This window comes from Stegastes partitus, unplaced genomic scaffold (assembly GCF_000690725.1).
Source record: "Stegastes partitus isolate 25-593 unplaced genomic scaffold, Stegastes_partitus-1.0.2 Scaffold20, whole genome shotgun sequence".
Classification (NCBI taxonomy): Eukaryota; Metazoa; Chordata; class Actinopteri; family Pomacentridae; genus Stegastes; species Stegastes partitus.
Genome location: NW_007577751.1, coordinates 1,223,924 through 1,248,052, shown reverse-complemented (window position 1 = coordinate 1,248,052; position 24,129 = coordinate 1,223,924). Strand labels below are relative to the sequence as shown.

The 24,129-nt window shown below is 39.9% G+C and overlaps 1 protein-coding gene across 2 annotated transcripts; it reads right to left on the bottom strand.

The window, feature by feature from the left end:
- Window positions 1-119: 119 nt before the first annotated feature.
- ankrd52a (ankyrin repeat domain 52a) lies at window positions 120-22,979 on the bottom strand. 2 transcript variants are annotated; one of them, XM_008293581.1, is made up of 28 exons: window positions 22,787-22,979; window positions 22,114-22,197; window positions 21,911-21,989; window positions 21,631-21,701; window positions 21,234-21,434; window positions 21,056-21,143; window positions 20,670-20,812; window positions 20,266-20,478; window positions 19,479-19,557; window positions 19,256-19,370; window positions 18,971-19,053; window positions 18,745-18,862; window positions 18,561-18,629; window positions 18,278-18,418; window positions 17,765-17,827; window positions 15,949-16,060; window positions 15,672-15,743; window positions 15,376-15,577; window positions 15,165-15,252; window positions 14,913-15,030; window positions 13,743-13,962; window positions 13,549-13,636; window positions 13,335-13,418; window positions 12,701-12,846; window positions 12,406-12,488; window positions 12,068-12,150; window positions 11,515-11,606; window positions 120-10,013 (listed from the first exon to the last, which is right to left on the bottom strand). In XM_008293581.1, the coding sequence occupies exons 1-28, from the start codon at window positions 22,811-22,813 to the stop codon at window positions 9,742-9,744; spliced, it is 3,234 nt and encodes a 1,077-aa protein (XP_008291803.1). In that variant the 5' UTR covers window positions 22,814-22,979; the 3' UTR covers window positions 120-9,741. The 2 variants fall into 2 exon arrangements, with proteins under 2 accessions (XP_008291803.1, XP_008291813.1); XM_008293591.1 differs by lacking the exon at window positions 15,672-15,743.
- Between the last annotated feature and the right edge of the window lie 1,150 nt (window positions 22,980-24,129).

The following is a 24,129-nucleotide window of genomic DNA, read 5'->3' as shown; positions in this document are numbered from 1 at the left end:
TAATAAACTTTATTTCGCTCTGACCTATTTAGGTTTTCCAGTGAATTCAACATAGCAGTAGATAAATAAACATGTGCATATCAGACCAGCAATGTCAAAAATAAACACCAGACTAGAAATATTTAGCAATAGCACTTTATTGAACACAAACAACCCTAAGCCACAATACTGAATGACAAGACCAATTGGCTGCAGCAAACATTTTATAAAATAGATTCAGGTTTAATGTCACTAAATTGTTTTTTTTTTTTTTTTCTTTTAACGTCAGAAAGACAGATGCAGGTTTTTCCAAAACAGTGAATGATCTTTTACATATTTAACATTTCTGTAACAAATTATCATTCACATGTTCACACAAAGGAATAACAAGGCAAAGTGCTTTCAGGATTGCATTGTCGAAAAAAAAAAAAACTGAAAAATGAATGGCTTGAGGTTTAGGTGAGACAGTGGGTGGGTGACGGGGACTAGGGCTGGTCCTGTCTAGGAGTAGGCATGGGTGGGTGAGGGGTGTGGGCGGGTAGTTTGGGGGGCCCTGGTCAGAAAACCTCAAACCTTTCACCTTGTCCTGTACCCCTTGTAATCAAACTGAATGTAAAATGTCGGGGCAGTGTGGAGACAGACGCCTATGTAGCAGAATTTGGTTCAGAGTGGACAGATGGATTCAAAAGGCATACGGCTCGAGGGGCTCTAACTCACCCTCGTACAGAATTACAAATCCACCTAACTATCCTCCATGTGACAAGCTGTGATATCAACTGCAGGGCAATCAATGGCTGACCCAGACTGAAGCTGTAAACGTTGAAATATTGTATACTATAGGGCTAGACAGGGAAGTATATGCATAAGAGGAAACCAAAGAAATATATGGTGTTTTAAAAAAAAAAAAAAAAAAAAAGCCAATGCACGGTTATTCAATTTTCTAAAAGATGATTCCTCTGACCATTCGCCACTGAATGTTAAAGGGGATAGACTATCATCATAATCTGCATCATAACATTATCTGGCTTCACATTCCAGTGGTATTTTGTCGTATAAATGCTTCTCATAAATATTTTTTTCCAACGTCAAATAGACATATACACATACAGCACAACCAAGCACACATTATGTATAACTACCATTGCTTATGATAAATCTGTATTCCCGTACTGTGAATAGACTTTTTTTTTTTCCTTTTTTTTTTTTAAAGTCAGAACAGGTGGAGAGACAAACAATAGTCAAGGCTGCAAAACAAGGAGGTAGGAGAAATGCTACTGAAAAAACAGCAAGTGGTGCTAACATGATCGTTCACTTAAATAATCGTGAGATACACCAGGCTTCTTGAACCATGCTAGTGACAACAGTTGCTATTCCAGTCATAGTCTGAGGAGCGGTTTGTAACGAGTGTTAGATTTTACACCTTTAGCTTGTAAAACGATGTGGAGCATTAGTTTGAAATCTCCAAAAACTGTATCTGCAGCCTTACTGATGGCTCCTGATGCTGACTGGGGTAGCAGCTGTAGTGATTTACTAACTGAAGAAATCTTAGAGGCGGCTTGTTAGGCCTTACAAAGAAATTTAAATCGTGTCTTAACCCTATATTTCCAGACTGGTCTTATTTTAAAATTGGCTAATTTCAACAGAGTAACTTCATTGGTCCTGTTGTCATCACAGGTCTCGAGACCACGCTGCTGGTGATGGCACTGACTCCTTTACACACAGTAGAATAGTATATTTGCAGATTTGTAAATGAGGTAATCAGCGTTAGGCTAAATAGGGAACCCTGTCATTTACACACATGCCCACTTCATTCACCAGCAAAGCAAAAAGATTTCCTCAATCAGAGGGACAGGACTGTGGAAAATTAAATCAACTTTGGAATGTTGGGTGGACGAGCCAACTTTTTTTTTTCTTTTTTTTTCTTTTTATATTTTTTGTGAAGGTGCACTGTGAAACTATTTGATTGTAACTCATCACATGCCCTGATTCAGAGTCCTTCCACTCAAAAGGGCTCCTTTGTATTTCCTCAGATAAGCCACTCAAAAACAAAACAGGCAACCCATTACCTATCATCTCTCTCTCTTTTTTTTGTTTTTTGTTTTTTTTTTAATTTGCAGTGAATTAAGGCTGCCTTAGCAGCAGATCAATGCCTGCTTTAAGTCCAGTTGTGAGAGGATTGTTAATAGCTTGTGAGTTGCAATGAGGTGGCAACATCTACAGTGAAGCGGACTAAAAAATAAAAACATGTAAAGGGACTACCACTACCAAAATGTCACAGAACATGCAGTATACATCCTTTCCTACAGTAGGCTATTCCTAATAGCACATTCAAAGGGGGCTCCTAATGGGCAAATTCTCTGATATGGCTCTGCTTTAGAGTAATCAAGCTTGGTAAGAGACTACTTCCATTGTGGGCTCACAGAAGGAGCAAGTCTATAAGGTGCTCCATCAGAAGATTGCTGCCTTATTTCACCTGCACAAATACTTTGTGTCATTCAGCTCAACAGGTTCAAAAGTAAACACTGGAAAGTGTTTCGAACATTTGTTTTCCTTCGTATAAATACATTTCCCCCCCAAGACACATCTTCTGCTGGTGAAAACAAACGGCACTTTCAAGGGGAATGTTTCTCTAAAACCACAATCACAGGACCTCCAAGTAACAAATTCTGAAAACACATAGGCTATACAGTAGATATAAATCTCAAGAGTTTCTTAACTGTACAAGCTTTAGGCTACACGCTGAAAAGGGAGGGACACGTAAGAACCCTTAATGCTTAACATTGAAAACAAATATAAGGCATTTCATATTTCCTTTTATCCGCATACATCACTGACAGCAGGTCTAAATATTTTTGAGAAAACATTTCATTCAAGGAGGAAGAGAGGATGCATATACACATCTACACATGCAAATGAACATGTCTACCGGCTATAAACCAGAAGTCCAAACTACAATACCATCAAAGTCCATCCAGATAAAGAGAAAAAAAAAAAAAAAAAGCACCTACTCAAATCTATCAGTCAACTTGTGCACGGTCCTTTGTCTGAGCAGGCAGCTTCTAAAGTTGGATATTGATCACAGTTTTAAGAATGGAATATCACACACTCCACTATCAAACGCCACCTCTGAACACAAACAAGAGGACCACTTGAAATCCTTCATTTGCTACAGATGAGTGACTTTTGGTGTTAACAAAAAGGGCATATTAAATAAAAACTTTTTTTTTTTTTTTTAACTGAGGAAGCAATGATAAACAAAAGGTTATTGCACTTGTATCTTTTGTCTATTTCAAACGAGGTCAGCTTGAGAGAAGATGATTCATGCCTTAATGTCGTAGTAAGACAACAAATGTTACGTCACTTCTATAATATGATCACACTGTTATTAACACTGCACACAGCTACTACTGCAACCCTACTTGTAGTCAGTCTACCCTAAATAACACAAAACAATCTCCACAATCAATTTGCAACACAGTCACAACAAACAGTTTACCTAAATTTGATGTTGAATGCAGGTACCGCATCATTTCACAACTTGGTTTGCACTGCGAAGTTACTAATAGTCGATGAATACCCAAGAGCTGAGAAGAACAATCAGAAGAAGCTCTGAAATTCCAGACAATGGTCTTTCTACAGTTCATGTGTTACTGACAATCAAACTTCATGGTGTCTGCACTCAGGAGTTGAATGTTTTTCCTCTCATCTTTGCCTAAATTTGGTCTATAGGCTCCTTCGCTTCTTATTGTTGGGGGAGCTAAATGAGCCCCCGAGGTGCCTTCTTTGGATTTGTGCTTTCATACTATTGATCCCCATCCATTCTATGTTTGATGTGCCCTAAATCGCATCAGTTATGTGCAATTTATTCTGCCACCCAGGGGGAGCACTCAGTCACTGGAAACACATAGTGCAATCCAGACTAATACAGGAGGAGTTATTTAGGCTTCTTTTTTTTCTTTTTTTTTTTTGTTTTAACTCCGATCACACAGGATTGAAATAATAATGCTCAGAGGGAGCATGAGCCTATCTACTGTGGTCATGTATGTTCTGTGTAATTTCTTTTTCCCATTATAAGGCTTCTGGGAAATACAAATGGAAGACCGTACCTTTCGGTAGTAACAAATAAAAGGCACCATGCCACCACTGTGCTCGATATTACACAGGTCTTACTGGTGGGGGGGAAATTAATAACCAAGTGTTCAGGCAGGGAAGGTGGTCAAACTAGCATTAGTCATACAGTAAAATTTATTGTTTTGACTTACAGAGGTAAAGTTTTTAGCTACCTTCATTTCCCACCTTAAAATTAGACTGTACCCTTCACTCCATATGACTTGCACCAGATAACAGATTCGTCTGTTGATTGTAATGAGGAGAAACATGTTCAAACAGGATAACTATGGTTTTCTCTTCTAAAAAAAAATGGGCTTGTGCATGTTTAGGTTTGACATGCATATGTTGAAAAGTCACTCACACACACTACAAGAGAGAAATCTACACGACTGGCATCAGGAAACACAAGAAGAGATCACAGAGGATCAGTGTCAGCATCGTCACACTAAAGATCACTGATGAGGTAAAACTGCAGGTCCAATAAAAAGTACAAGGTGCAGTTGGCTGCCCCTTCGTAAGGTAGGAAACATGAGACATCTGCCAACACTAATCAAACACTTCCGCGTAGATACATCTGATTTAGGCTGGTTTAAGCAGAATTACACTACCCCCAACAAGGTGGATCACAAGATTTGAACTCTTTGCTAGCATAGCTGTACAAGCATTTTTCATAAGAATTTCTTTTCCGTCTGAATCCTTTTTTTTTGTTTTTCTTTTTTTTGAGGTACACCACTTGTATCCCCAGTGTCATTTGGCTCTGGATGACAGAGAAGCCAAAGTTGATTGTTTACGAGTGAATTCTGAATTCATTCATTCACAGTGGAAAATATGGCGATATCCCAACCTCTCAGAACAATCTCTGCACCATGGCAACCTTGAGCGATGTGCTACCTCAATTTATTTGTGTGCTTCTTGACACCCAAAGGTGTCTGTAAGACCAAAATAAGCCAATTTTTGTAAGCAATCCAACCAAGTAGCATAACTCTACGGGTGATGCAACTCATCAGGTAGTGCCAGGTATCATTTTCTTTTTCAGCATTTAAGGCAAAAGGCTCAACAGTGGATCAGAGAGTTGAATTGAAATTTGCCATTTACTTCAAGTAAGAACCAAGACATCCATTGAGGCAAATCAATTCTATACTGTATATACCATGCTTTTTTGGACATCAAAAACTGTTAGTTTTTTTTAAATGGTAACACACATTATAAACCATCTCGTTACACACACAACCTAGGGATTGCTTTGCCAATACCAAAGGGACTAACTATACTCTTTAAAAATGTCCAATTATAAAATAGACTTCTACCAACACCAAATTTTAACAGAATACTTGCATTTAAGTACTAATATCCCATGCAAATATGTATATAGCTTTTCTTTGACTAATATAATTGGCGAAAAGACATGCAGCTCCAAACACAAAACTGTAATAATCCTGCCTACGTCTGAATATGTTACTGACCAAGTAAATATGATTCATGTCTAAAGGCAAATCAAGGTTTCTATGGCACTAAATGGGTGTAGCTTAGGTGCATTTTTGTCAAATATAGGCTATTTACGAGTATGTGTGATCATATCTACTGTAGACCTTTTTGTCCCTCTTGTTTTACTGTACTGTAAGGCAATCTCAATGGAATGGATGAACATGAATGTTAAATTCATCTGAACTCTTGTCCTCTGTTTACCTTGTAGGCTACACTCCACACAAATATATATGTATAGAGAAAGAAAAGTGATATTTCGCAACAGCAGGCCTATACGCCAACGATAATGCCAAAAAAAAAAGAGAGAAGAAAACATATCCAGACCTTCGATGCAGGAAGACTACTACGCGTACTGTATAATATGTAGAGAATCATTTAACTACATGCTACCTGTATAATCATATCTATGCAAGACAAATGAAGAGCAACAGTTTAAAGTCGGGAGAAAGCAAATTGTCCTGCTCTAAACTGACCCTACATTCATTTCAGTCAGAAAATTCATGGCTCAGATTTGATGGTCAGACTGTAAACTGCTTGAACATATGCATAAATCCATTGCTGCTTTACTAAGAGGGTTTCCCCTCTCAACACATTTTGGCAAACAGGCCTCAATTGTGACCAAAGATTATGACATCTAACCCGCTTTTAAATCTTCCATTGGCATTTATGCTATGATTTACTGAATTGGCCTAAATGGATGGCAGTGCAATATTTGTGCTGCACACTATTACACACACGCGCTATTGCTACAATTGGACCTTTCATTGCTTTCCGTTTCTGACTCCAGATATATTGTATATGCTCCATTTGTTTAATCGTTGCTATATCAAAATTGTGATCTTGCTCCATGCACAATCACTCACTTATCACTGGTACACACAAATAAAAAAGCATGTATAAGAATACTGTGATACAACAAAAGGATTCAGTTGCAACTTGTATAGTTGCAAGGGGCAATGGCTCCGTTTACTGGTCAGATAAGGACATCACGAGAGAAAAAAATCCCTGCCTGAACAGGCTGGCCTGACAGCACCTACAGATGGCAGAAAGAGTATGTAGAGTATTATGAGGAGCCTGCCTGAGGTGTCTGTTGAATCACTGGACTGACTTTTAGTGACTTAGGCCACAGTCTGTATTGTTAACAGTAGGCTGGGTAATGTAACCTTGTCACTTTGCCGGGCCGCCTGCCCAGAATAGATAACACAAACAAGTCAGTGGGCAGTGGACACTGTCCCGAAGTGCTTAGAGACACTTTTTTTTCCTTTTTTTTTTTTTTTTTCTTAAATAATGCATTGTTAGAGTACAATTTTGTTGCAGCCTTTGCTTGTCTTTGCAACCCTACCTTCCTGTATTCAGCAGCAACACACATGCATGTAAACATAAGTACATACATTACATCTGCTCTATTTTGCACACTTAGAACCTGAATGTACTAAAGTGCGTGCTTGACTATCTAATTAAGTGCTGTGGGATTAGGGTTAAAAAGGAATTAAATTATGGAACATCCCATCAAAAACTGTAGACATAATCATTCTGTGGAGATCTGATTGGATTAATAAATTCTGCCTGCTGCTTCAGCACAGATCCTGAGAATACAAAAAAAAAGTATGTACCTATCCCCAGTATTAATAATATATCAGTTCCCATGAAAATTATAAAATGATCAAGAGAACAAAGGCTGGGGTTCACTAATTAGTTCCATTTCAGTCAGTTATGGAGGTCAAATGAAATGTCGACTACGAATCCACACCGCTAACTCATAGAAGTCACTGCTCTGAAATGGATTTTCTTAAATTTCAGAAATTTCAAGTTAAATACAATAATGCAAAAGCCTTTCTGTCAGGGGTATTTAACGACACAGCCTAGTCTAGGTCCTCATCTCTCATCCAGTCAACTAATGTGTGCAATTGTGCCACTTCATTACCAGTGGATATGAAGTTATCGCGCCAATGAAAACAATCTGACTCAGTGTAATTTTAACCACCAGCAGATGGTCTAAAAAAACAACAAAATAGCATAGATATAACATCTAAAAGTCACAAACAGCTCTAGTGGTCCGATACAATCATCTTTAGTATGCTTAGTACCAGAAAACGGGATGAGGAGACAACAAAATGAACACCAAAAAGCACATATTTGGATTTCTGCTATTCCTGAAATCTAAACAATAGGTATTGGCCTAAGCAAAGATCCCTCTCCTTTTCCTCTTAGCCCTATTCGATTCTATTAGGGATATCAAGTCCCTGGTCATTGATGATGCCAGGTCATAAAGATACGCCAGGCATTTTTTTTTTCTTCCCCACTAGATACTGTGGTGCAACTGTGGTTCAATATTGTTGCTATCAAATGGGTGGAAACATAATCAGTCTCTGGGCTCGTCATACTCTGCCATTAAGCAATCCAACTGAAATGATGTGTTACGGAAGGCATGGGTCAAAAGGCATTTCATGAGATGCCATAAAGGCAATCCAGTGCATTTGTGTTGACACTGACAGTAAAATGCCCGGCACACACAGAGCCATTCGTTTAGTCTTTAGGTAATTTGTCATGAAATAAGAAAAAATAAAGAAAACTCAAACACATTCCAGGGAAACAAAAGCCCTTGTGACAGTGATTGTCTATTCAATAACGCTAAACAAAAAAAAGGCCAAAAGAAAATATTGCTTGAAAACTGCCCAATAAAAATAGCAGACAATACTCTTTATCTGTTCAAACTGATCAGAGTTCACCACCGAGAAGTTGAGATATAAGCTATTAGAGGCTTAAGACTAGTTCACCAGCTCCATGAAATACTCCTTTAGTGAGAGCTTGTTAAAACCACTATGCTGATGGCCGGTTCAACTTCAGAAACACAAAGAACAAAAAACATTGTTAGTGCTTAAAAACCAGAACTGATTGCTCTCTTTCGATAATCAGGCCATTCAAATTCTGAAATCTTTTCCAAAAAACACTGTTAAAGAGATGGGAAATAAATTGAAATGGCTTGTTCATTTATGTGCTCAGATATATGATGCTTTGATGAGGTGTTGTTGGCAGATATTACTAGTAAAGCCTTCATCTAGAAATAAACAAGGCCTCAGTCAGTCACTATCCTACAGTAGTTCTCTAGTCCTACAAAAAGAGAACATTAGGCCTACGGACCCTGGGTGAAGATGAAGCAGCTGCTAAACGAGTTGACGAGGTATATCAAGATCTATTGTCTTTCTCTATACAGTACAGTTCATCTCAAATAAATAATTTATAGCCATAGTAGTGTTGATCAACTTTGGTCATAACTTATATGCTTAGAAACATTCTAGCTTAACAAACACTTATTTAGCATCTTTAAAAAATGAAGTCAGCATTAAGAACAAATCGATGATACGATGCTGACCCGAACATGGCTCTCCTTTGGAAGGAGACATGCTAATGTATTCAGCAGCATTACCAAATTATCTTAAAATGCCAAACAACTCTAGGCCGTACATTTAAAGTACACTATGGAATTAACATCTTTGTGACCCTTTTCCAAATTTCAGATTGTACTGTAGTACACAAGCATTGCACTCTTAAGCAAAATTTAGATTTTCCCTTGTGTGGTTCCTTCATAAAAATTCTAAGCTAACGGACAATTAAAAACAAACAAACAAAAGAAAAAAAAAAAGATCAAAATTATCAAAAAACAAACAAAGAAACTCTTTGATCATTCTTTTGGGAAGGCTGTATGTTCCTCTACAAGGTCACCGCAAATGATTAAACATGATATGACTTTTATACTGAATGATATGAAGAGAAAGACAGTTGAGGATAAAGACATTTCCATGCTCTTAGATGTTGGTTATATAATTATGCTGACATGGTTTTAAAGGGTTAAATGATTTAGAGATGGCCAGATTGCTAGAGTTTGTTTTGAATGCCACACTTCATCGGAGTGACCTTGTAGAGCAATCTGCCTCTACGTATTAAGCACTACTAGGAGATGGAGGAATGGGATCTAATTGCATATTAGGTTTGACTGCACCTCAAGAGAAGACCAAACACTCACGCACACACAGACGCACAGACACATACATACACAGAAACAGACATGTGGGTGGGTGCTCTCCTGGTCCTCTGGGCCATGTTAAAGGGAGTCGCCCCCTGGTGGTGATGATGGTGATAGCAGCTGACTGCGTGGGGCACGCGACCTCACTCAGACAGACACCCGTCCAGGCCGACCGGTGCACCGTGACGGTCTTTGACATAGCCGTTGTGGAGGCCGTTGCTGGGCAGGGGGGCACAGGCGGCGGTGATGCCGCAGTGCTTCAGCAAGTTGAGACCCGGTGAGGGTGAGACTGTGGGAGAGGAGCAGGAGCAGGAGGAAGGGTCCCGCTGGGGGAAAGGCTTCATGGTAGAGAGGATCAGAGCCAGGCAGTCAGCCACGTCCTTGTTGGGAGCACAGGCCAGAGCAGGGGTGTGGCCTGACCAACATCAACATGTTCACATTAGTGCATCACAGGAGAATTAGATTGTAAAGCTGCTCTCATCAAGAGTTTTGATATGAACAACAGATCATATAACAGTGTGTAATGTCAAAGGTATCACTCACAGTGACAAACTTGCAGAAAGTTAACCCCCAACTTCACAGTGTCCCTCAACTCTACAGAGTTCTATCTCTAGTTGTTTTGGTCACTGTTCTCCCTCCCAGCTTGCATGACTCATGACTAAAAACTCCTAGTACACTGCCCAATAAGCAACAAGCTTCCCAAAGTGACTAGCTAGTAAAATATTGGAGCATTTAAGAAGAATAAGAACTTTTATCATCCTTGACTGAGAAGTCTTTTATTGCAGCTGCAGAGATTGTGGAAGCTACAACTAAATGAAAAAATGAAATCTAACATTTTTTATTCACATAAAGAGGAATTAAAACTAGAAGATCACAGTTAGGAAGGACTCTTGTGTTTTCTGGAGCTAGAGCTAGATATTTTTCTCAGACGGTAATTGAGGCTGCATCTACACCCCTACGTTTTCTTTTTAAGATGGTGTTTTTAAATGAATATGAGCACTGTGGTGCCATTTCAGAAATAATCTGTGTACTAACACACCTGAAAACACAAAACAGAAAGCACAGAGTTGGTTGCCTTGTTGTAGAAAAACGTAGGCAGCAGCAGCAGAATGTAACTGCACAACAGATGCTAGCTTATACAACAAAGTCAACAATGCCTGAAATTTATTATCCATGTTAAATTAACCATTAGCAGTCCAGGCCTGTCTAAACTCTTCCTTATAGGGGTGTTTAAATGCTGGAGTAGCGTGGACACTTTCATAAATGTAGCAGAGGTTTCGCATTTTAAAATGAAAGCAGATCAGTGTGGACATAGCGTGACACTAAAAACCAGCTACAAGGAGAGAACTTAGATTGTGACAAACGTGACTCTATTTGAGTGATAATGTTCCCTATCTGCTTAATGAAATAAGCCACTGTTGGGCTGAATGTGTACCACATCAGCTCTTAAAGGCAAAAAGTCAATTGCATTTGCAGCTTGTTATCTGTACCTAAGTGGGCAAAAAACTATCATGGGTTTCATTAATCATACTAGGATTTTGACATGTATAAAGCATTCAGATACTGAGTCAAGAGGTGCTGCACTTACAGCTCCTGCAGCAGAAAATGTAACTCACAAACAACAATAGAATTGGGATATTTTGTGACATGGCATCATTTGGAAGCCAATTCCTCAAAGTCTACAATCACATGACTTCTTGAAATATGTGTTTTTAACTTTACTGCACAAGTTCATTTTCAACTTATACTGAAAATGTGGTGTGCTCAGAAAATACATAAGTAGGTAAGTATAGATTAGTTGTTACAGTGAAAAGTGAAAGGAGTTAAAAATTCTATACATTCTGTCACTGCAATTTCACACCTTATCTGTAAGCAGATTGGATTAACAGAATGTGCTGAATTTAAGAGTGCCTCACCTTCCTCATCCACAGCCAGCACTGTGGCTCCTCTACTCAGCAGTGCCTGCACCACCGTAGCCAGTCCATTACGTGCTGCAAGATGGAGGGGCCTGGGGGAGAGCAAAGCAGAGTCTGAAAGACAGCTAGCAGACAATTAACTGATGTGCAATTCTCAGCTTAGACTATATTATATAGTTATTAAACCCTAACTTTTCCTTTAAAAACAAAATCAATCTACAAGTAGTGTAGTAGACTTTTTCCCAGCACACATTTCTAGCACAGAGAATACTAATAAAATGAATGACAGCACAACAGTGTGTCTTTGCTCTTCCTTTATTCATGTGATTATTTTCACTTGTGTTTTACCTACTGTGACATTGTCTGCTGTGAACAAAGCCAACAGTTGGAAAAAATGCTTGATTTTGTCCAAAATTAGGTGAAAGACTGGAAAATTACCAGAGATGATTTAAAACATTCACACTTTGTTAAAATCAGTGGGATAACTGACACTGGGACAAACATGGCCAATGCAGTGTTTCCAGTCTATTGCCAAATGTTATTATTTTCTCACATTTGCAGAGCACTGTTGGTGGCATTTATGAGAGTGGGACTGTGGATCTCGCCGAGAATCAGCAGGGCGCACATCTCATGGGCCTGAAGACCAAATAAACAGACAGTTAAAAATGCAAAGTCTTCTGTGACAGTCAGTTCTTTAGCATTTGAAGAAAGTGTTTCTTTTTTTTTTTTTTTTTAATCTCATTATACACTGATGTTATATCGTTTAACATAAAAAACACTTCTTACAGAAACTGTACTTGCTTAAGATTCTTTCTAACTGCCGTTGTGCTGGCACTCAGCACATAACAGTTAAACTTTGACTTTAGGATCTGTTTAATAACTGATACGTACCTTGCTGCAGGCCAAGTGCAGGGCAGTGTTCCTGTTTTCATCCAGCAGTGTCAAGTCGGCCTTGGCCCGGTGAAGGAGGATGGCTGGACAACACCAAGACAGAAACACATGTATTATATGTGACTACACATGTCCTGATCTGATAATTATATCAGGAGAGATGCACTACAACTATAGAGAGTGCTTTGTAAAGCACTTTGGCATTTGTCTTGCAAAGTGCTGTAAAATAAAGCTGTGTCCTGAAGAAAGTGCTAGCTCTGAAGAATCCCACCAGAACACCAGGTGTAACACTTACCCACAGTGCCACTGTGTCCCTTGTCAGCAGCTACCATCAGAGCAGAGCATCCACTGTTGTCCACTGCATTGATCTCTGCCCCGTGGCGAAGCACCAGCTGAAGTCCCGCGACATCCTCAGCAAATGCAGCAGCATGCAGTGGAGTTCTACAGGAAAAGACAGAGACAGTCCAACTAATTACTGCATGACGAGTGTTTTTGATCTGTCTGAACTGCATGTTGGATAAGCAGGAAACACCTTTCAGCTCCTTTCTGATATTCAATAGGGAGTTTTTGTGTCACAGATTTTTGGTATTTTTCTGAAATGAACAATCTGAAATTTGCATCCACTTCAGACTGTGAGCGTCCAGTTTTGGAAGGTGAGCGAAGTCAGCTAGTGTCCTCCTATTTATAGCTGCCTTTTATTTAAAAAAAAGTGGCTCTGAACTATTTGTGGGACTTTTTATGTGTCCCAGCGCCATACTATCAACGTGTCCCTGGAGGGAGTTTCTGAAAATGTCTGCCATTATCCCAGTTACTAAACTATATCCTATTTCTTAACTTGATTTTCTGAAATAAACTTCACCATCTTTTGGTCACATGCCTTCTCTCTGTTCCCACATAATCTACTCAAGTCTTTTGTTCTGCAGCCTCACCTTCCTTTGGCATCTCTGGTGTTAATCATCTGGACCCCAGCAGACTCCAGCAGTCTCTCTGCAGCACCGCTGTGGCCATTCATCCTACAAACCAGATGACTGAGTTAATGAAATGATTTCATCTAAACCTAATGAGTAGGTTTTTTTTGACACAAGTAATTCATTTTGTCACACTGAGACACAAGACAAGAGGACATGCCAAGTTAATACTCACAGAGCACAGTGCAGGGGGGTGAAAGGGTTTCCCTCTTCATGGATAAATGTTTTAAATTCAAGTAAAACCTCCAAACAGTCTTCATGCCCTGAGAACAAACACACTCAGCATTATAGACAACAGATGTTAAAGTGATGAATTGCAACATTAAGGTTTGGGGATTAGCCACTTCCAGTCGATCAAACTGAGCAAACCTTTGTAAGCAGCCCAGTGTAATGGGGTGTATTGTTTGTTGTCCAGCAATTTATCTTGTGGGTCTGTTGCCATGGCGGCCTGCACCAGACTAGCCAGGATCTCTGTGTGGCCTCTGGATGCAGCGTAGTGCAGCGGTGTCCTACCCTGGATGTCCCGACATAATGCAGAAGCTTTGTGCTCCAGGAGGGCTGTCACACAGTCATCATGGCCCAACACCGCCTGAGCACAGACCAGCAAGGGGTAATTAGATTAACTCCACTGATATTTTCTGGAAAGAAATCATTTTCATTCACATTTGTCTCTTATGTGTTCTACTCCAGTATTAAAAATAGATCTGGGCATGTTTCCTGGTGAGTTGTCATGTCTACTGAGAAATCAAGACTTTCTTTCAATGAACATGTTAAAGAGCACATAATATGAACATTCACAAGCTTCTAACTGTATTCTTGGGAGTCTCCTAGTTTACATGCTTTATTATTTAAATCACATTATTTTTCTTATACTGTACATTGCCATAGAAGTCGCTCTAGTGAGAAAATAATCTGGGATTGTGAAGAAGCTGTTCATTCTTATTTGAAGGTGTACCAAACTAGCCACTAGGCAGATGTTATGCAAATGTGTTACATGGTGACATAATTGAGCTCTGTGAGAAGAGCACAGCAAACGACTTGAAACACAGCATGTCAGGCAGGAAAGGAGCAGAAAAAAAATCTATGACATACTGAAAGAAAGGAAAAAGCCAAAAAACATTATATGGACTCTTTGATCAAAATTTATTGAAGTCTATGACTAAGCTTTGAGTCAATCCAGAAAACAGGCTACCTAACATGCTTTAGCAACTGTTGCTCTGATCCTCAGGTCACTTTTACACCTTTCACTGTCATTTTTTTTTAACCTTAATATTTTATTCTTTTTCTGACATGCAGACATGGCAACACTGTTCAAGTCAGCATATAGCAGGTAGGGTTTTCTTACAAATTCACCATTTCCCAGTAACTAAATAACGAATATAAATTTTGGAAGTGAGCATAAAAATGAAACATTTAGGCTGTTGTCTGTTGTAAATTTTAAATTCTGCTGTGAAACCTTGCCAACCAACTGTCTAGAGTCTTCGAAGCACAGATGATGCTCTGCTACACAAGATAGCCACATGCAGTGTTCTGACCTACCCCTCTGTGCAAAGCTGTGCTGCCCCTCTTGTCCTTGGCATCTGGCAAGGCACCCTTCTCCAGCAAGAAGTGGACACAGTCAGTGTGACCTCCCAGAACTGCTAGCATGAGAGGGGTCCTGAGGAAGCAAAAGTAAAAATAAGGATGTATTTTTCACTGTATGCTCATTGTTTAAACTACCTTAGGCACTGAAAGTATTTTCAAAGCTTAATGAACAAATTGAAGCTGCTCTTTTAAAAGATAACAACTTACTGGCCAAATTTGTCTGCCACATTGGTGAGATCACCTTCCTCCCCATAATCAATCATCATGCGCAGGCAGTCCGAGTGACCATTGGTAGCTGGTATGAAACGGTACAAAAAAAAGACAATTACAAAAACAACGTTTACTCTATTACATAAAATTTCCAATGGGAGGAAATCTGCAATGCTGCCATTAAATCTTCCAGCCAAGAGCAATATACCTGCAACATGAATTGGAGTCCACATGAGACGGTTGTCATTGAGGAGACAGGAAGCCCCCTGAGCCAAAAGCACCTCCACACAGCGTGCGTAGCCTTTCTGGGCAGCCAGGTAGAGTACAGAACGGCCTGCAGCATCCTGCATGTCCACATAGGCTGCAGTTTCTGTGAGCACACGCAGTGCTTGCCAGTGGCCTTTATCAGCCTGAAGGAGAGGAGGAAGGCAGTCACAAATTTGCATATAGTCAAGATTGAGAGGCTGACTCCAACCTAAGGGAAAACCTGTGTGTAACACTTACAGCAAGATGTAGTGGACTGACTGGAATACTGCTCTCTATGTCTCCTAGTGCATTAAAAGACATCTCCAGGAGCTAAAAGTAAAGCACAGCAGTGGATTTAGTTTAATTTAGAATCAAAAGAGCTAAAACATGTTGCACAAATATCAAAACCTGTAAAACAATCCCACTAATTATTTCTTTACTTGAAGTGTAAGCTGTAATATTTGTGGCATATGATATGAATGGCTATTGCATGTGTCACATTGTGGAGTGATTTCACATAAAACAGAAAACTCACCAGCTCCAGGTTCTGTTTGTTGCCATGGTAAGCTGCATAGTGAACAGCACTGTAACCCTTTGAGTTGACCATCGACGGATCAGCACCATTGTCCAATAGATGCTCCAAGCAGCTGTTATAAAAAAAAAAATTTTTTTTTTTTTTTAAATTTAAACTAAAGTGTTGAATTCAAGAGCCTCCACACACATGCTGTTTACCAAAATCAAACTCTGTAATTTTGTTGAATTTTAGGTCTTTTAAAGCTATAGTTATAAATTTGTGTTGAATCTGCACTGTGGCTTTGTGTTAACCTCCCTAAAAATTTTGCTACATGTCATGGCGATGCAAACCACAAAACATAGGCCCACTTGGTCTTAATATGCTGTATTACAATATGCCCTGTTTGGCATGTTAGGAGTCATTCGCAGCTGTACTGCCGCATGCACTTAGACTTGCATCAATATACCATGTTTACATGGCATATTGCTGTATTTGCACAAATCAATATGCTGTGTAAACATGGTATATTGATTCATGTATAACGCTCCTGTGAAACTAAATTTAATAGGCTGTAATTGTATTTGGCTTGGCATAATGCAAATGCTAGAGCCAGCATTCTGTCAACGTAGCACTACGCTGTTTTTTGTTTTCATAGCTCTACCAATCTATATGGACTCAATCTGTTCCAACAGCATCTCTTTGCTGCGTTGCAGTAATTTCAGTAAAAGCAACTGTTGTTCAACATTCATTAGGTTCAGCTTCAGCATAATCTGCTCCGCTTCGGTCATCATTCTTCAGAGTACAAGAAGATTAACACAGTGGCACAGAAAGTCCACCATTAACTAGTAGCTTGGCAGTGCAATTGCAGAGAAATGCAGATATGCCATTACATAAGTAGAAATGCTCACAACGGCGTAGACCACCTTTGTACAGGGCTCCAGACTAACTTTTATGACCAATTTTCTTATTTGGTCGCACCTCCCACCTTGTCACAGGCGAAACACATCACCTGCTGAACACCTGCTTATCAAAGGCTACTACATTTACCAGTGTTTCCTAAATATCTCACGGTACAGGCTGAGGTAGATGCTGCTAGGTGGCTGCAGTTTGCTCAGACAGCTGTGTGACCAAACATTACTTTGAAAAGACTAAAATAGGGCGTTATAAAGCCAGACTTGTCCAAGATGAAATCGCATGATTTGTAACGTGAAGTGTAACTACCGAAGTCAATTGTGTTCATATAATGGTGGGAAGCTAAAATCATTATTGTGAATAATGTTCATTTAATTTTGTAGCCCTACTACTGCGTTTGCCATTGTAATTAAATGCCCTGCTTTGTTTCCTTCACCACCTCAGTCAGTCCCGCCTGCACCTGCACTCTGACCATCAGGTGTGTCTGAGTTGGACATTTCCCTCTCTGCCTCCTCTTTCCTAATTTTTTATTTATTTTATTTTTTTAAATGATCAGCTATATACCTCTCTTTTTTTTAACACACAGCTGCCAAACAGCTTGTTGGCAGGGATCCACTGACAAGTCCTCAGAAGTTATTAAAGTACTACTTTCTACCACTGTGGTCAACACAGTGGCTGCATGTGCTGGTTAGAGCGACATCAATACAGCCTAAAATTAATCATTCACTTGCAGGAATTTGACCACTTCAAGTTTTGACTCACACACAAAATTAAGGTCGAAAATGCAACCATTTTGGTGGCAGTCTGGAGCCCTGTTTGCAGGCAACAGCACAGGCTTTGTGTCAATTCATCACAGGAGCATAAATCAAGCTTTACTCAATATGGTCACAGATAAAAGCGAGAAAACAAGAGAAAGGGAACTCACAAGTACGACTCCTTCGCTTCATCCTCATCATTCTGATGGTTCCCAGAAAAATGACGATCGACTCTGAAAAGAACAAAAAATGCTCTAATTCAATAAACCTTCCTGAGTTTAGAGTTACATACACTGCACATTACTGCAATACTGCCCATTCTTGGTTATGCTGTTTAGTTGTGCTGCTATCCAAGAAAGTCAGTTGCTACCCGGAACTGAATGCAATTCTAACTAGCAACCAAAATTTTCAATGAGACCAAAATGCAAACTGTTTGAACTAAATGAGTAATGAGAGAAAATGGGAAATGCAAAAAGCAGAGACAGATAACGTCAAAAAGTTTTTTGGGTTTTTTTTTTTTTTTGCTCACCAACTGTTGATGAATTTCAAAATTCTATCAGTGAATCAGTGTTCTGAAACAACAGCTGACTTTTTTTTTGCCAAACTTGGACAGAATTTAGTGCCTTGTGTTGATTCTGCTGTTTCAGAGAGAACACAGAAGGAGAGAGAAACAAGACTCCAACCTGCTGAAGGCTTGGGAGGCGGCAGAGTAGTGCAGGGGAGTGCAGCCTGTCTGGTCAGGCTCGTTGACCTCAGCGCCAGCGCTCACCAGGGTCACAGTGCACTGGTACCTCCCATTAGCAGCCGCATAGTGCAACGGTGTCCTACAGAAAGTAAGCAAGGAGAGGAGAAAGAGTCACTTTTAATTCTTACTTGTATTGGGAATCCAGGAGATTACGTTCAATCACTGTTAAAAAAAAAAAAAGAAGAAAATCATAGATTTAAACAAAATGAAGTGGAACTCACCTTCCCATAATGTCCCTCTTATTCAAGTCAGTACCGCTACTTAAGAGCAAGTTCAGACATTCAACATTTCTGTAAAGCCAGATGAGCATGGGAATAAATTAGGCTGAAGTAACAGATGACATGTGATAGTGCAACATTTTGCTTATTTTAATATTCTTGTGTTAAAGCAGATTACGTATCTTACCCTCCAGAGGCAGCCGCGTGTAGACAGGTCCTCCCAAAGTTGTCAGGGGTGTTTATGTCAAACCCAGCCGATAGTACATGCTCTTTACTCATAGATGAAACTATACTATACAGCTGACCTGTAGGGAGATGAAGAAACAGCTGCAGGTAACAGTGATGTCCAAATGTGCATAAACACTGACACAGAAGATTAAGTAAATCAAAGTGCACATATTCATGAAACAAACCTGAGGAGAGTAACTTGCGACAACAGTCTGAAAACCCGTACAGCACAGCTAAGTGCAAGGGGAACATTCCATGGATCCCACGTCTGAAAATACAAAAACAAAGTGTTAGCAATCAAACCGTCAATGTGAAAGATGCAACTCAACTTACACCCAACTGCTTTACAGCATGAGGGATATACATCAAGGCATCTCTGACTGTAAGTGTGCACTTTGCTCTATTTGTTTACAACCTCATGGCACTATTATATTTTATATCAGAAATACCACTGAAAGCTTTTCTGATACCTGGCCGTGTCTGCTCCGTTGGTCATCAGAGTGCTGATCAGCAGTTCATGGCCATACTTAGCAGCAACGTGGAGAGGAGTATTGCCATACTTATCCACACAATCAATTTCCCCACCTGATGGAAAGCAGGGAAGAAGGAGTGAATCAAAGATCCATTAGGAATAGAGAAAAGGCTGCACCAACATACTCCTGCAGCTCAGTGAGAGAACACAGTCATCGTTACCATTTTGGATGAGGATCTGAGAGCGTGTGAAGCGTCCGTGAATGGCTGCCATGTGCAGGGGGCTCTTCCCTTCTTTGCTCTGCAGAAGGTAACAAACAGAATACAAAATCATATAATTTCATATTAGTCATATTGAATGGAATATAATGAGAAAACTCCAGGTCACTGATTGAAACAATTAAGGCTTTTCCTGCATAGTGGAAATTTTTGGCACACCCTAAAGAGGTTTTAGGCAACCCCCGAAAAGAGATTCTAGCCAGCATCAAAAGTATTAACCTCCCAAATGCCCTCACTCTCGGCTCTTAAGTGAAATTAACATATATTTAAAGTGACAGTTTCACTTTGCACTAACTCCAGTTTTACTAAACGGGAAGCGTATACTGCTTCTCATATCTGGCCAATTTTATTTTTTCTGTTTCATACAATATCATTTTTATGGTGTCATCAGCTATAAATAGAGGAATGATCAATAGCATGTGAATCCTTAGATTCATTCTGCCATTTTCTCTCTCATGTATTCCCTTTTCACACACAACAATATTGTCATTTCTGGCAGTTAATGTGTGTGTGAGATAAATTCTACACTCCTGCACATTTACATTTTAACCAAGGGTTTCTATAGGCACGAATAGAATGTGTATAATCTTTATCCTTTCTCCATATCCACCTATGTGGATTTTATTACTTTGGAGAACAATTACAACATAAACACACACTTGTTTAAATGTTTAATAATCACCACATCACAGAACATTAGTGAGAGGTACAAAACCAATTTATATCATACCTGCTGGTTGACATCTGCCCCATTGTTGACCAGCAACTCCAGACAGAGGGCACCGTTGGTGGAGACGGCAGCCAGGTGCAGAGGAGTGTAGCCACACTTGTTGGGCTGGTTAACATTAGCTCCATGGTTCACCAGCTCTGTAGCTACAGCCTCTTGCCCCATGTAGCAAGCCACATGGAGCGCAGTGTTTCCAAAGCCGTTGGGCTCATCAATCTGAGTGTAAAACACAAACATGTCACAAAATCAGACTGTACCGAGCAAGGAAATTTTAAAATAAAAGGACCTCAGATCAGATTTCAGATGCCCATGACCAACAACTCTTGGTGCAATGCTGTGACATCAAATAAAACAGACAATAAAGTATATTTGTATTGCTAGTCTAAAATGAATGTATAATTACTCACCTCTGCCCCCATCCTCAGTAGGTACTTTACAATTTCAATGTGACCACTTGCAGCAGCAGCATGGAGAGGTGTGTAGCCCTGCTTGTCCTTGCAGCTCTTGTCGGCACTGCGGGACACCAGCAACTTCACAATCTCCACATGTCCTGTAGAAAACAAGAAAAAAAAAGGGGGGGGAGACTTGCAGTGTTATCTTTAGCAAAAATTCTACCTATTTTGAGAAATTCAAAGCAATTACAACCACAGGTGGAAAGATTTAAGTACATGAGGCACAATTCATTGCTCTTCATCTAAGTAAACACTGTTGTGAATGACAGTGGCTTTTACTGCAATTTAATAGTAAAAAAATTGGGCAGTGCAGCACTGGCAGGAAAGTGAAATTTGCTAACCCAAGTAAGCAGCACAATGGATAGGCTGTCTCTCCTTCTTATCGATGGCACTCAGGTTGGCCCCTTTGTTCAGGAGCAGCTTCACCATCTGTGAAGAGAAAGTGAAAAAATTAAATGAAGAGGAGCCACACTCAGGGTCAAAAATCTTCAAATGGGAAGAAAACTACTCAAGTCTCACCTCCTGGAACCCACTCTGAGCTGCATGGTGCAGGGCAGTTCGGCCAGTGCGATCTGCCATGTTCAGGTTGCTCAGCTGGGTTAACAGGGCCTCTGCGCAGCGTGTGGCACGGTTGGCAGCAGCCACATGCAGTGGTGTCTGCCAGAACTTGTCTCGTGCATTTGCCTCGGCTCCACGCCTCAGCAGCAGACCCACTGCCCTCTGGGGAGAGGAAGCAATCACCAGGGCTTAAAGCATATATCTTATTGCATTTCCTTCCATCAGTGCAATATTTGGGTGCAGGAAGCCTAAATGAGTACAACAATCACTCTGTGTGGATGCATAATCGAGTTAGAAGATGAGGTCATCTAACTGAGAAACAATTTGACTCTTTGATAGAGACGAGTTTGCTGCTTACTTCATTCCTGGAAGCAGCTGCCCTGTGCAAAGGGGTCAACCATACATGGTCTTTAGCATTTACACTGGCACCTGGAAGACAAAAAACATCAGTTATTTTAAAGGGATTTCAAAGACATTGCAAGTGAGAAGTGCAATGCAGCTGCACAGTGAATCGGCCATAAGGGACACGTTTGTTGAGATAGTGACAAATGCTCAGTGTGCACAAAACTTTACTAACATAGAGATGGCTAAATTCTTAACACATAACCAGGTATTAGGAATTCATGCAGCTTATGCACCTGATTCGATGAGGAGGTCCATTACATGGACATCACCCACACAGGCAGCAGCATGAAGTGGCGTACGGCGCTCTTGGTCCTGCGGAACAGACATGCAATCAATCAAGTGGAAAATGACGTTTGATTTTCATATTTATCTGAGGCTAACGTCCTTCAGGATCTGGATCCGTTTTGCATTGTAACCGATTGTACTTCCAACATACCAGTGCATTGACATCCTCCTTTTTGTGCAATAATAGTTGAACTTCTTCAGCATTACGATTGAAGATGGCCTGGACCAGAGGAGGCTGCAATATAAAAATACCAGTTTAGTTAACGTTGCATATATTACGTTAACGTTGATCTGGACCGACGATTCGGATGGGACCATCACACATCTGTGATTTATCTGAGCAGGCCCAATCCTAATTAAAGCCCTAAACTATCCAGCAGAAAATGTAAAGAAACGATTAATGATGTTAAATGTTGCATTTAACGCATTTACTGCAAGAAACTGGATGTGATTCTTGCTTTCTCCAGTAGATACACAGAGCCTTGGCTGAGGCCTACAGGCCCGTTTCTCACTACTTACGTCAGCTAGCCAAACGGCTTGTTAGCTAATTCTGCTACAGAGCTGGCTCCGACCCAGCGCAGGGCCTAGACTACCGCGCTAACAACGCACATATTAACTTATCAACTCCGAGCATTTGCTAACCAAAAGTATTTTTTTCTTTATCGTGCAGATATTCATTTAAATAAACATGCACCACCAATAAGCTAAGAACGAAAACAAGTCGTTCGGTGAGGTAGACGTAGTATGCTGCGCACAAGAGCAGGTCTTTCCCAGCAAATAGACTGCGCCACAGCACAAACACGGAGCGCTTTCTTTCATCGTACCTGGTCTGCAATGTTGAGTACTCCCATCTCCCAAACTCAGCCAGGACGGAGCTCCTTCATGAGGAAAAAACTTCGAGGTATATTGCGGTGCGCTACTGTGTCCACTTCTCAGACTACACCCATAGCTGATTGCAAACAGAAATGCGGTCTTGATCTGTCACTGTTGTTGTCTGTATCCAGTGTCTGGTCTGACGATACTGGCTACGACTGTGCTGGTCCGCCTACAGGCGTGGCGGTCTGTGGTCGCCTCCTCGGCTGAAATGGCGGCACCGTGTGGCGGGAAGCGGTAAAGCAGTCTGCATTTACACCAGCGGCGTAAACATGAATGGAGAAGGTTGTCCAAAAGGTCAAGTGGAGCGCTCAGGTCTTGAGAATGGGACCCATCCTAACAAGTATAGCTGTTGCGAAGCAGAATTATTTAAATTTAGGAATAACTGAACTACGGCATATTACTAGAAAGCGCACTACTAGGCAATAAATAGCAAAGTCAATGTTTCCCTGTAATGGTATTCAACAAAGCTCATCATATCCTATTATTATTCAAACTGACTTTGACACAAAGCTATGACACCAATAGAAAGTTATAGTAGGTTTATTATTAATCAATGCCAAATACCTGAGACTGTCTTTGGATAATCTAATGACCACAGGGAAAATCACAAATTTACAAAATTTTCTTCTTCTTTTTATTTCTTTACCATTTTTGGCCTGTTCAAACAAATGAATTACAGTAATAAATAACGATTTTAATCAGATTTGTCTCTCTCTCTCTTTTTAAAAATCTTGCAATAAACATTACTAAAGCAGGCAGCACGTGACCTAACTTGCTAAATTAAGATATTACATTTTGAATTAAAATATGAGTTTAAATATGTTAAATAAACCCACAAGATCTGAATTTGTCATATTTTATTTTGTTTTAAAAATTATTTATACAAACAGCATGGTTAAACAAACTAAGGCGATATTGCACTCAGGCTAGCTAATACTAGCCATTTGCTAAGGTAAAGCTCATTTTTCCGGTTTTCTGAAATTTAAAAACTCAAAACCCTTAAAAAATTAAATATTATACCACCTAACAAGACAACTAAAGCTTAATTATTATCATTATTATTATTTTAGAAATAAAATATGTAGAAAAGTAATACTGCTAGTCTAACTTGTTAACCTTAGCAGAGTAGCAGTAACCAGATTTTTTACAGCAGCCATTTTGACATGAGACAGTAGGCAAAAACAGGTGTTTATAATCACATTATTTAGGTATAGAGCCTTAATTAATGTCATTATTAACACCTGTGTTTGGCTACAATTTTGTGTCAAAATAGCTACAGTGAAAAGTAATA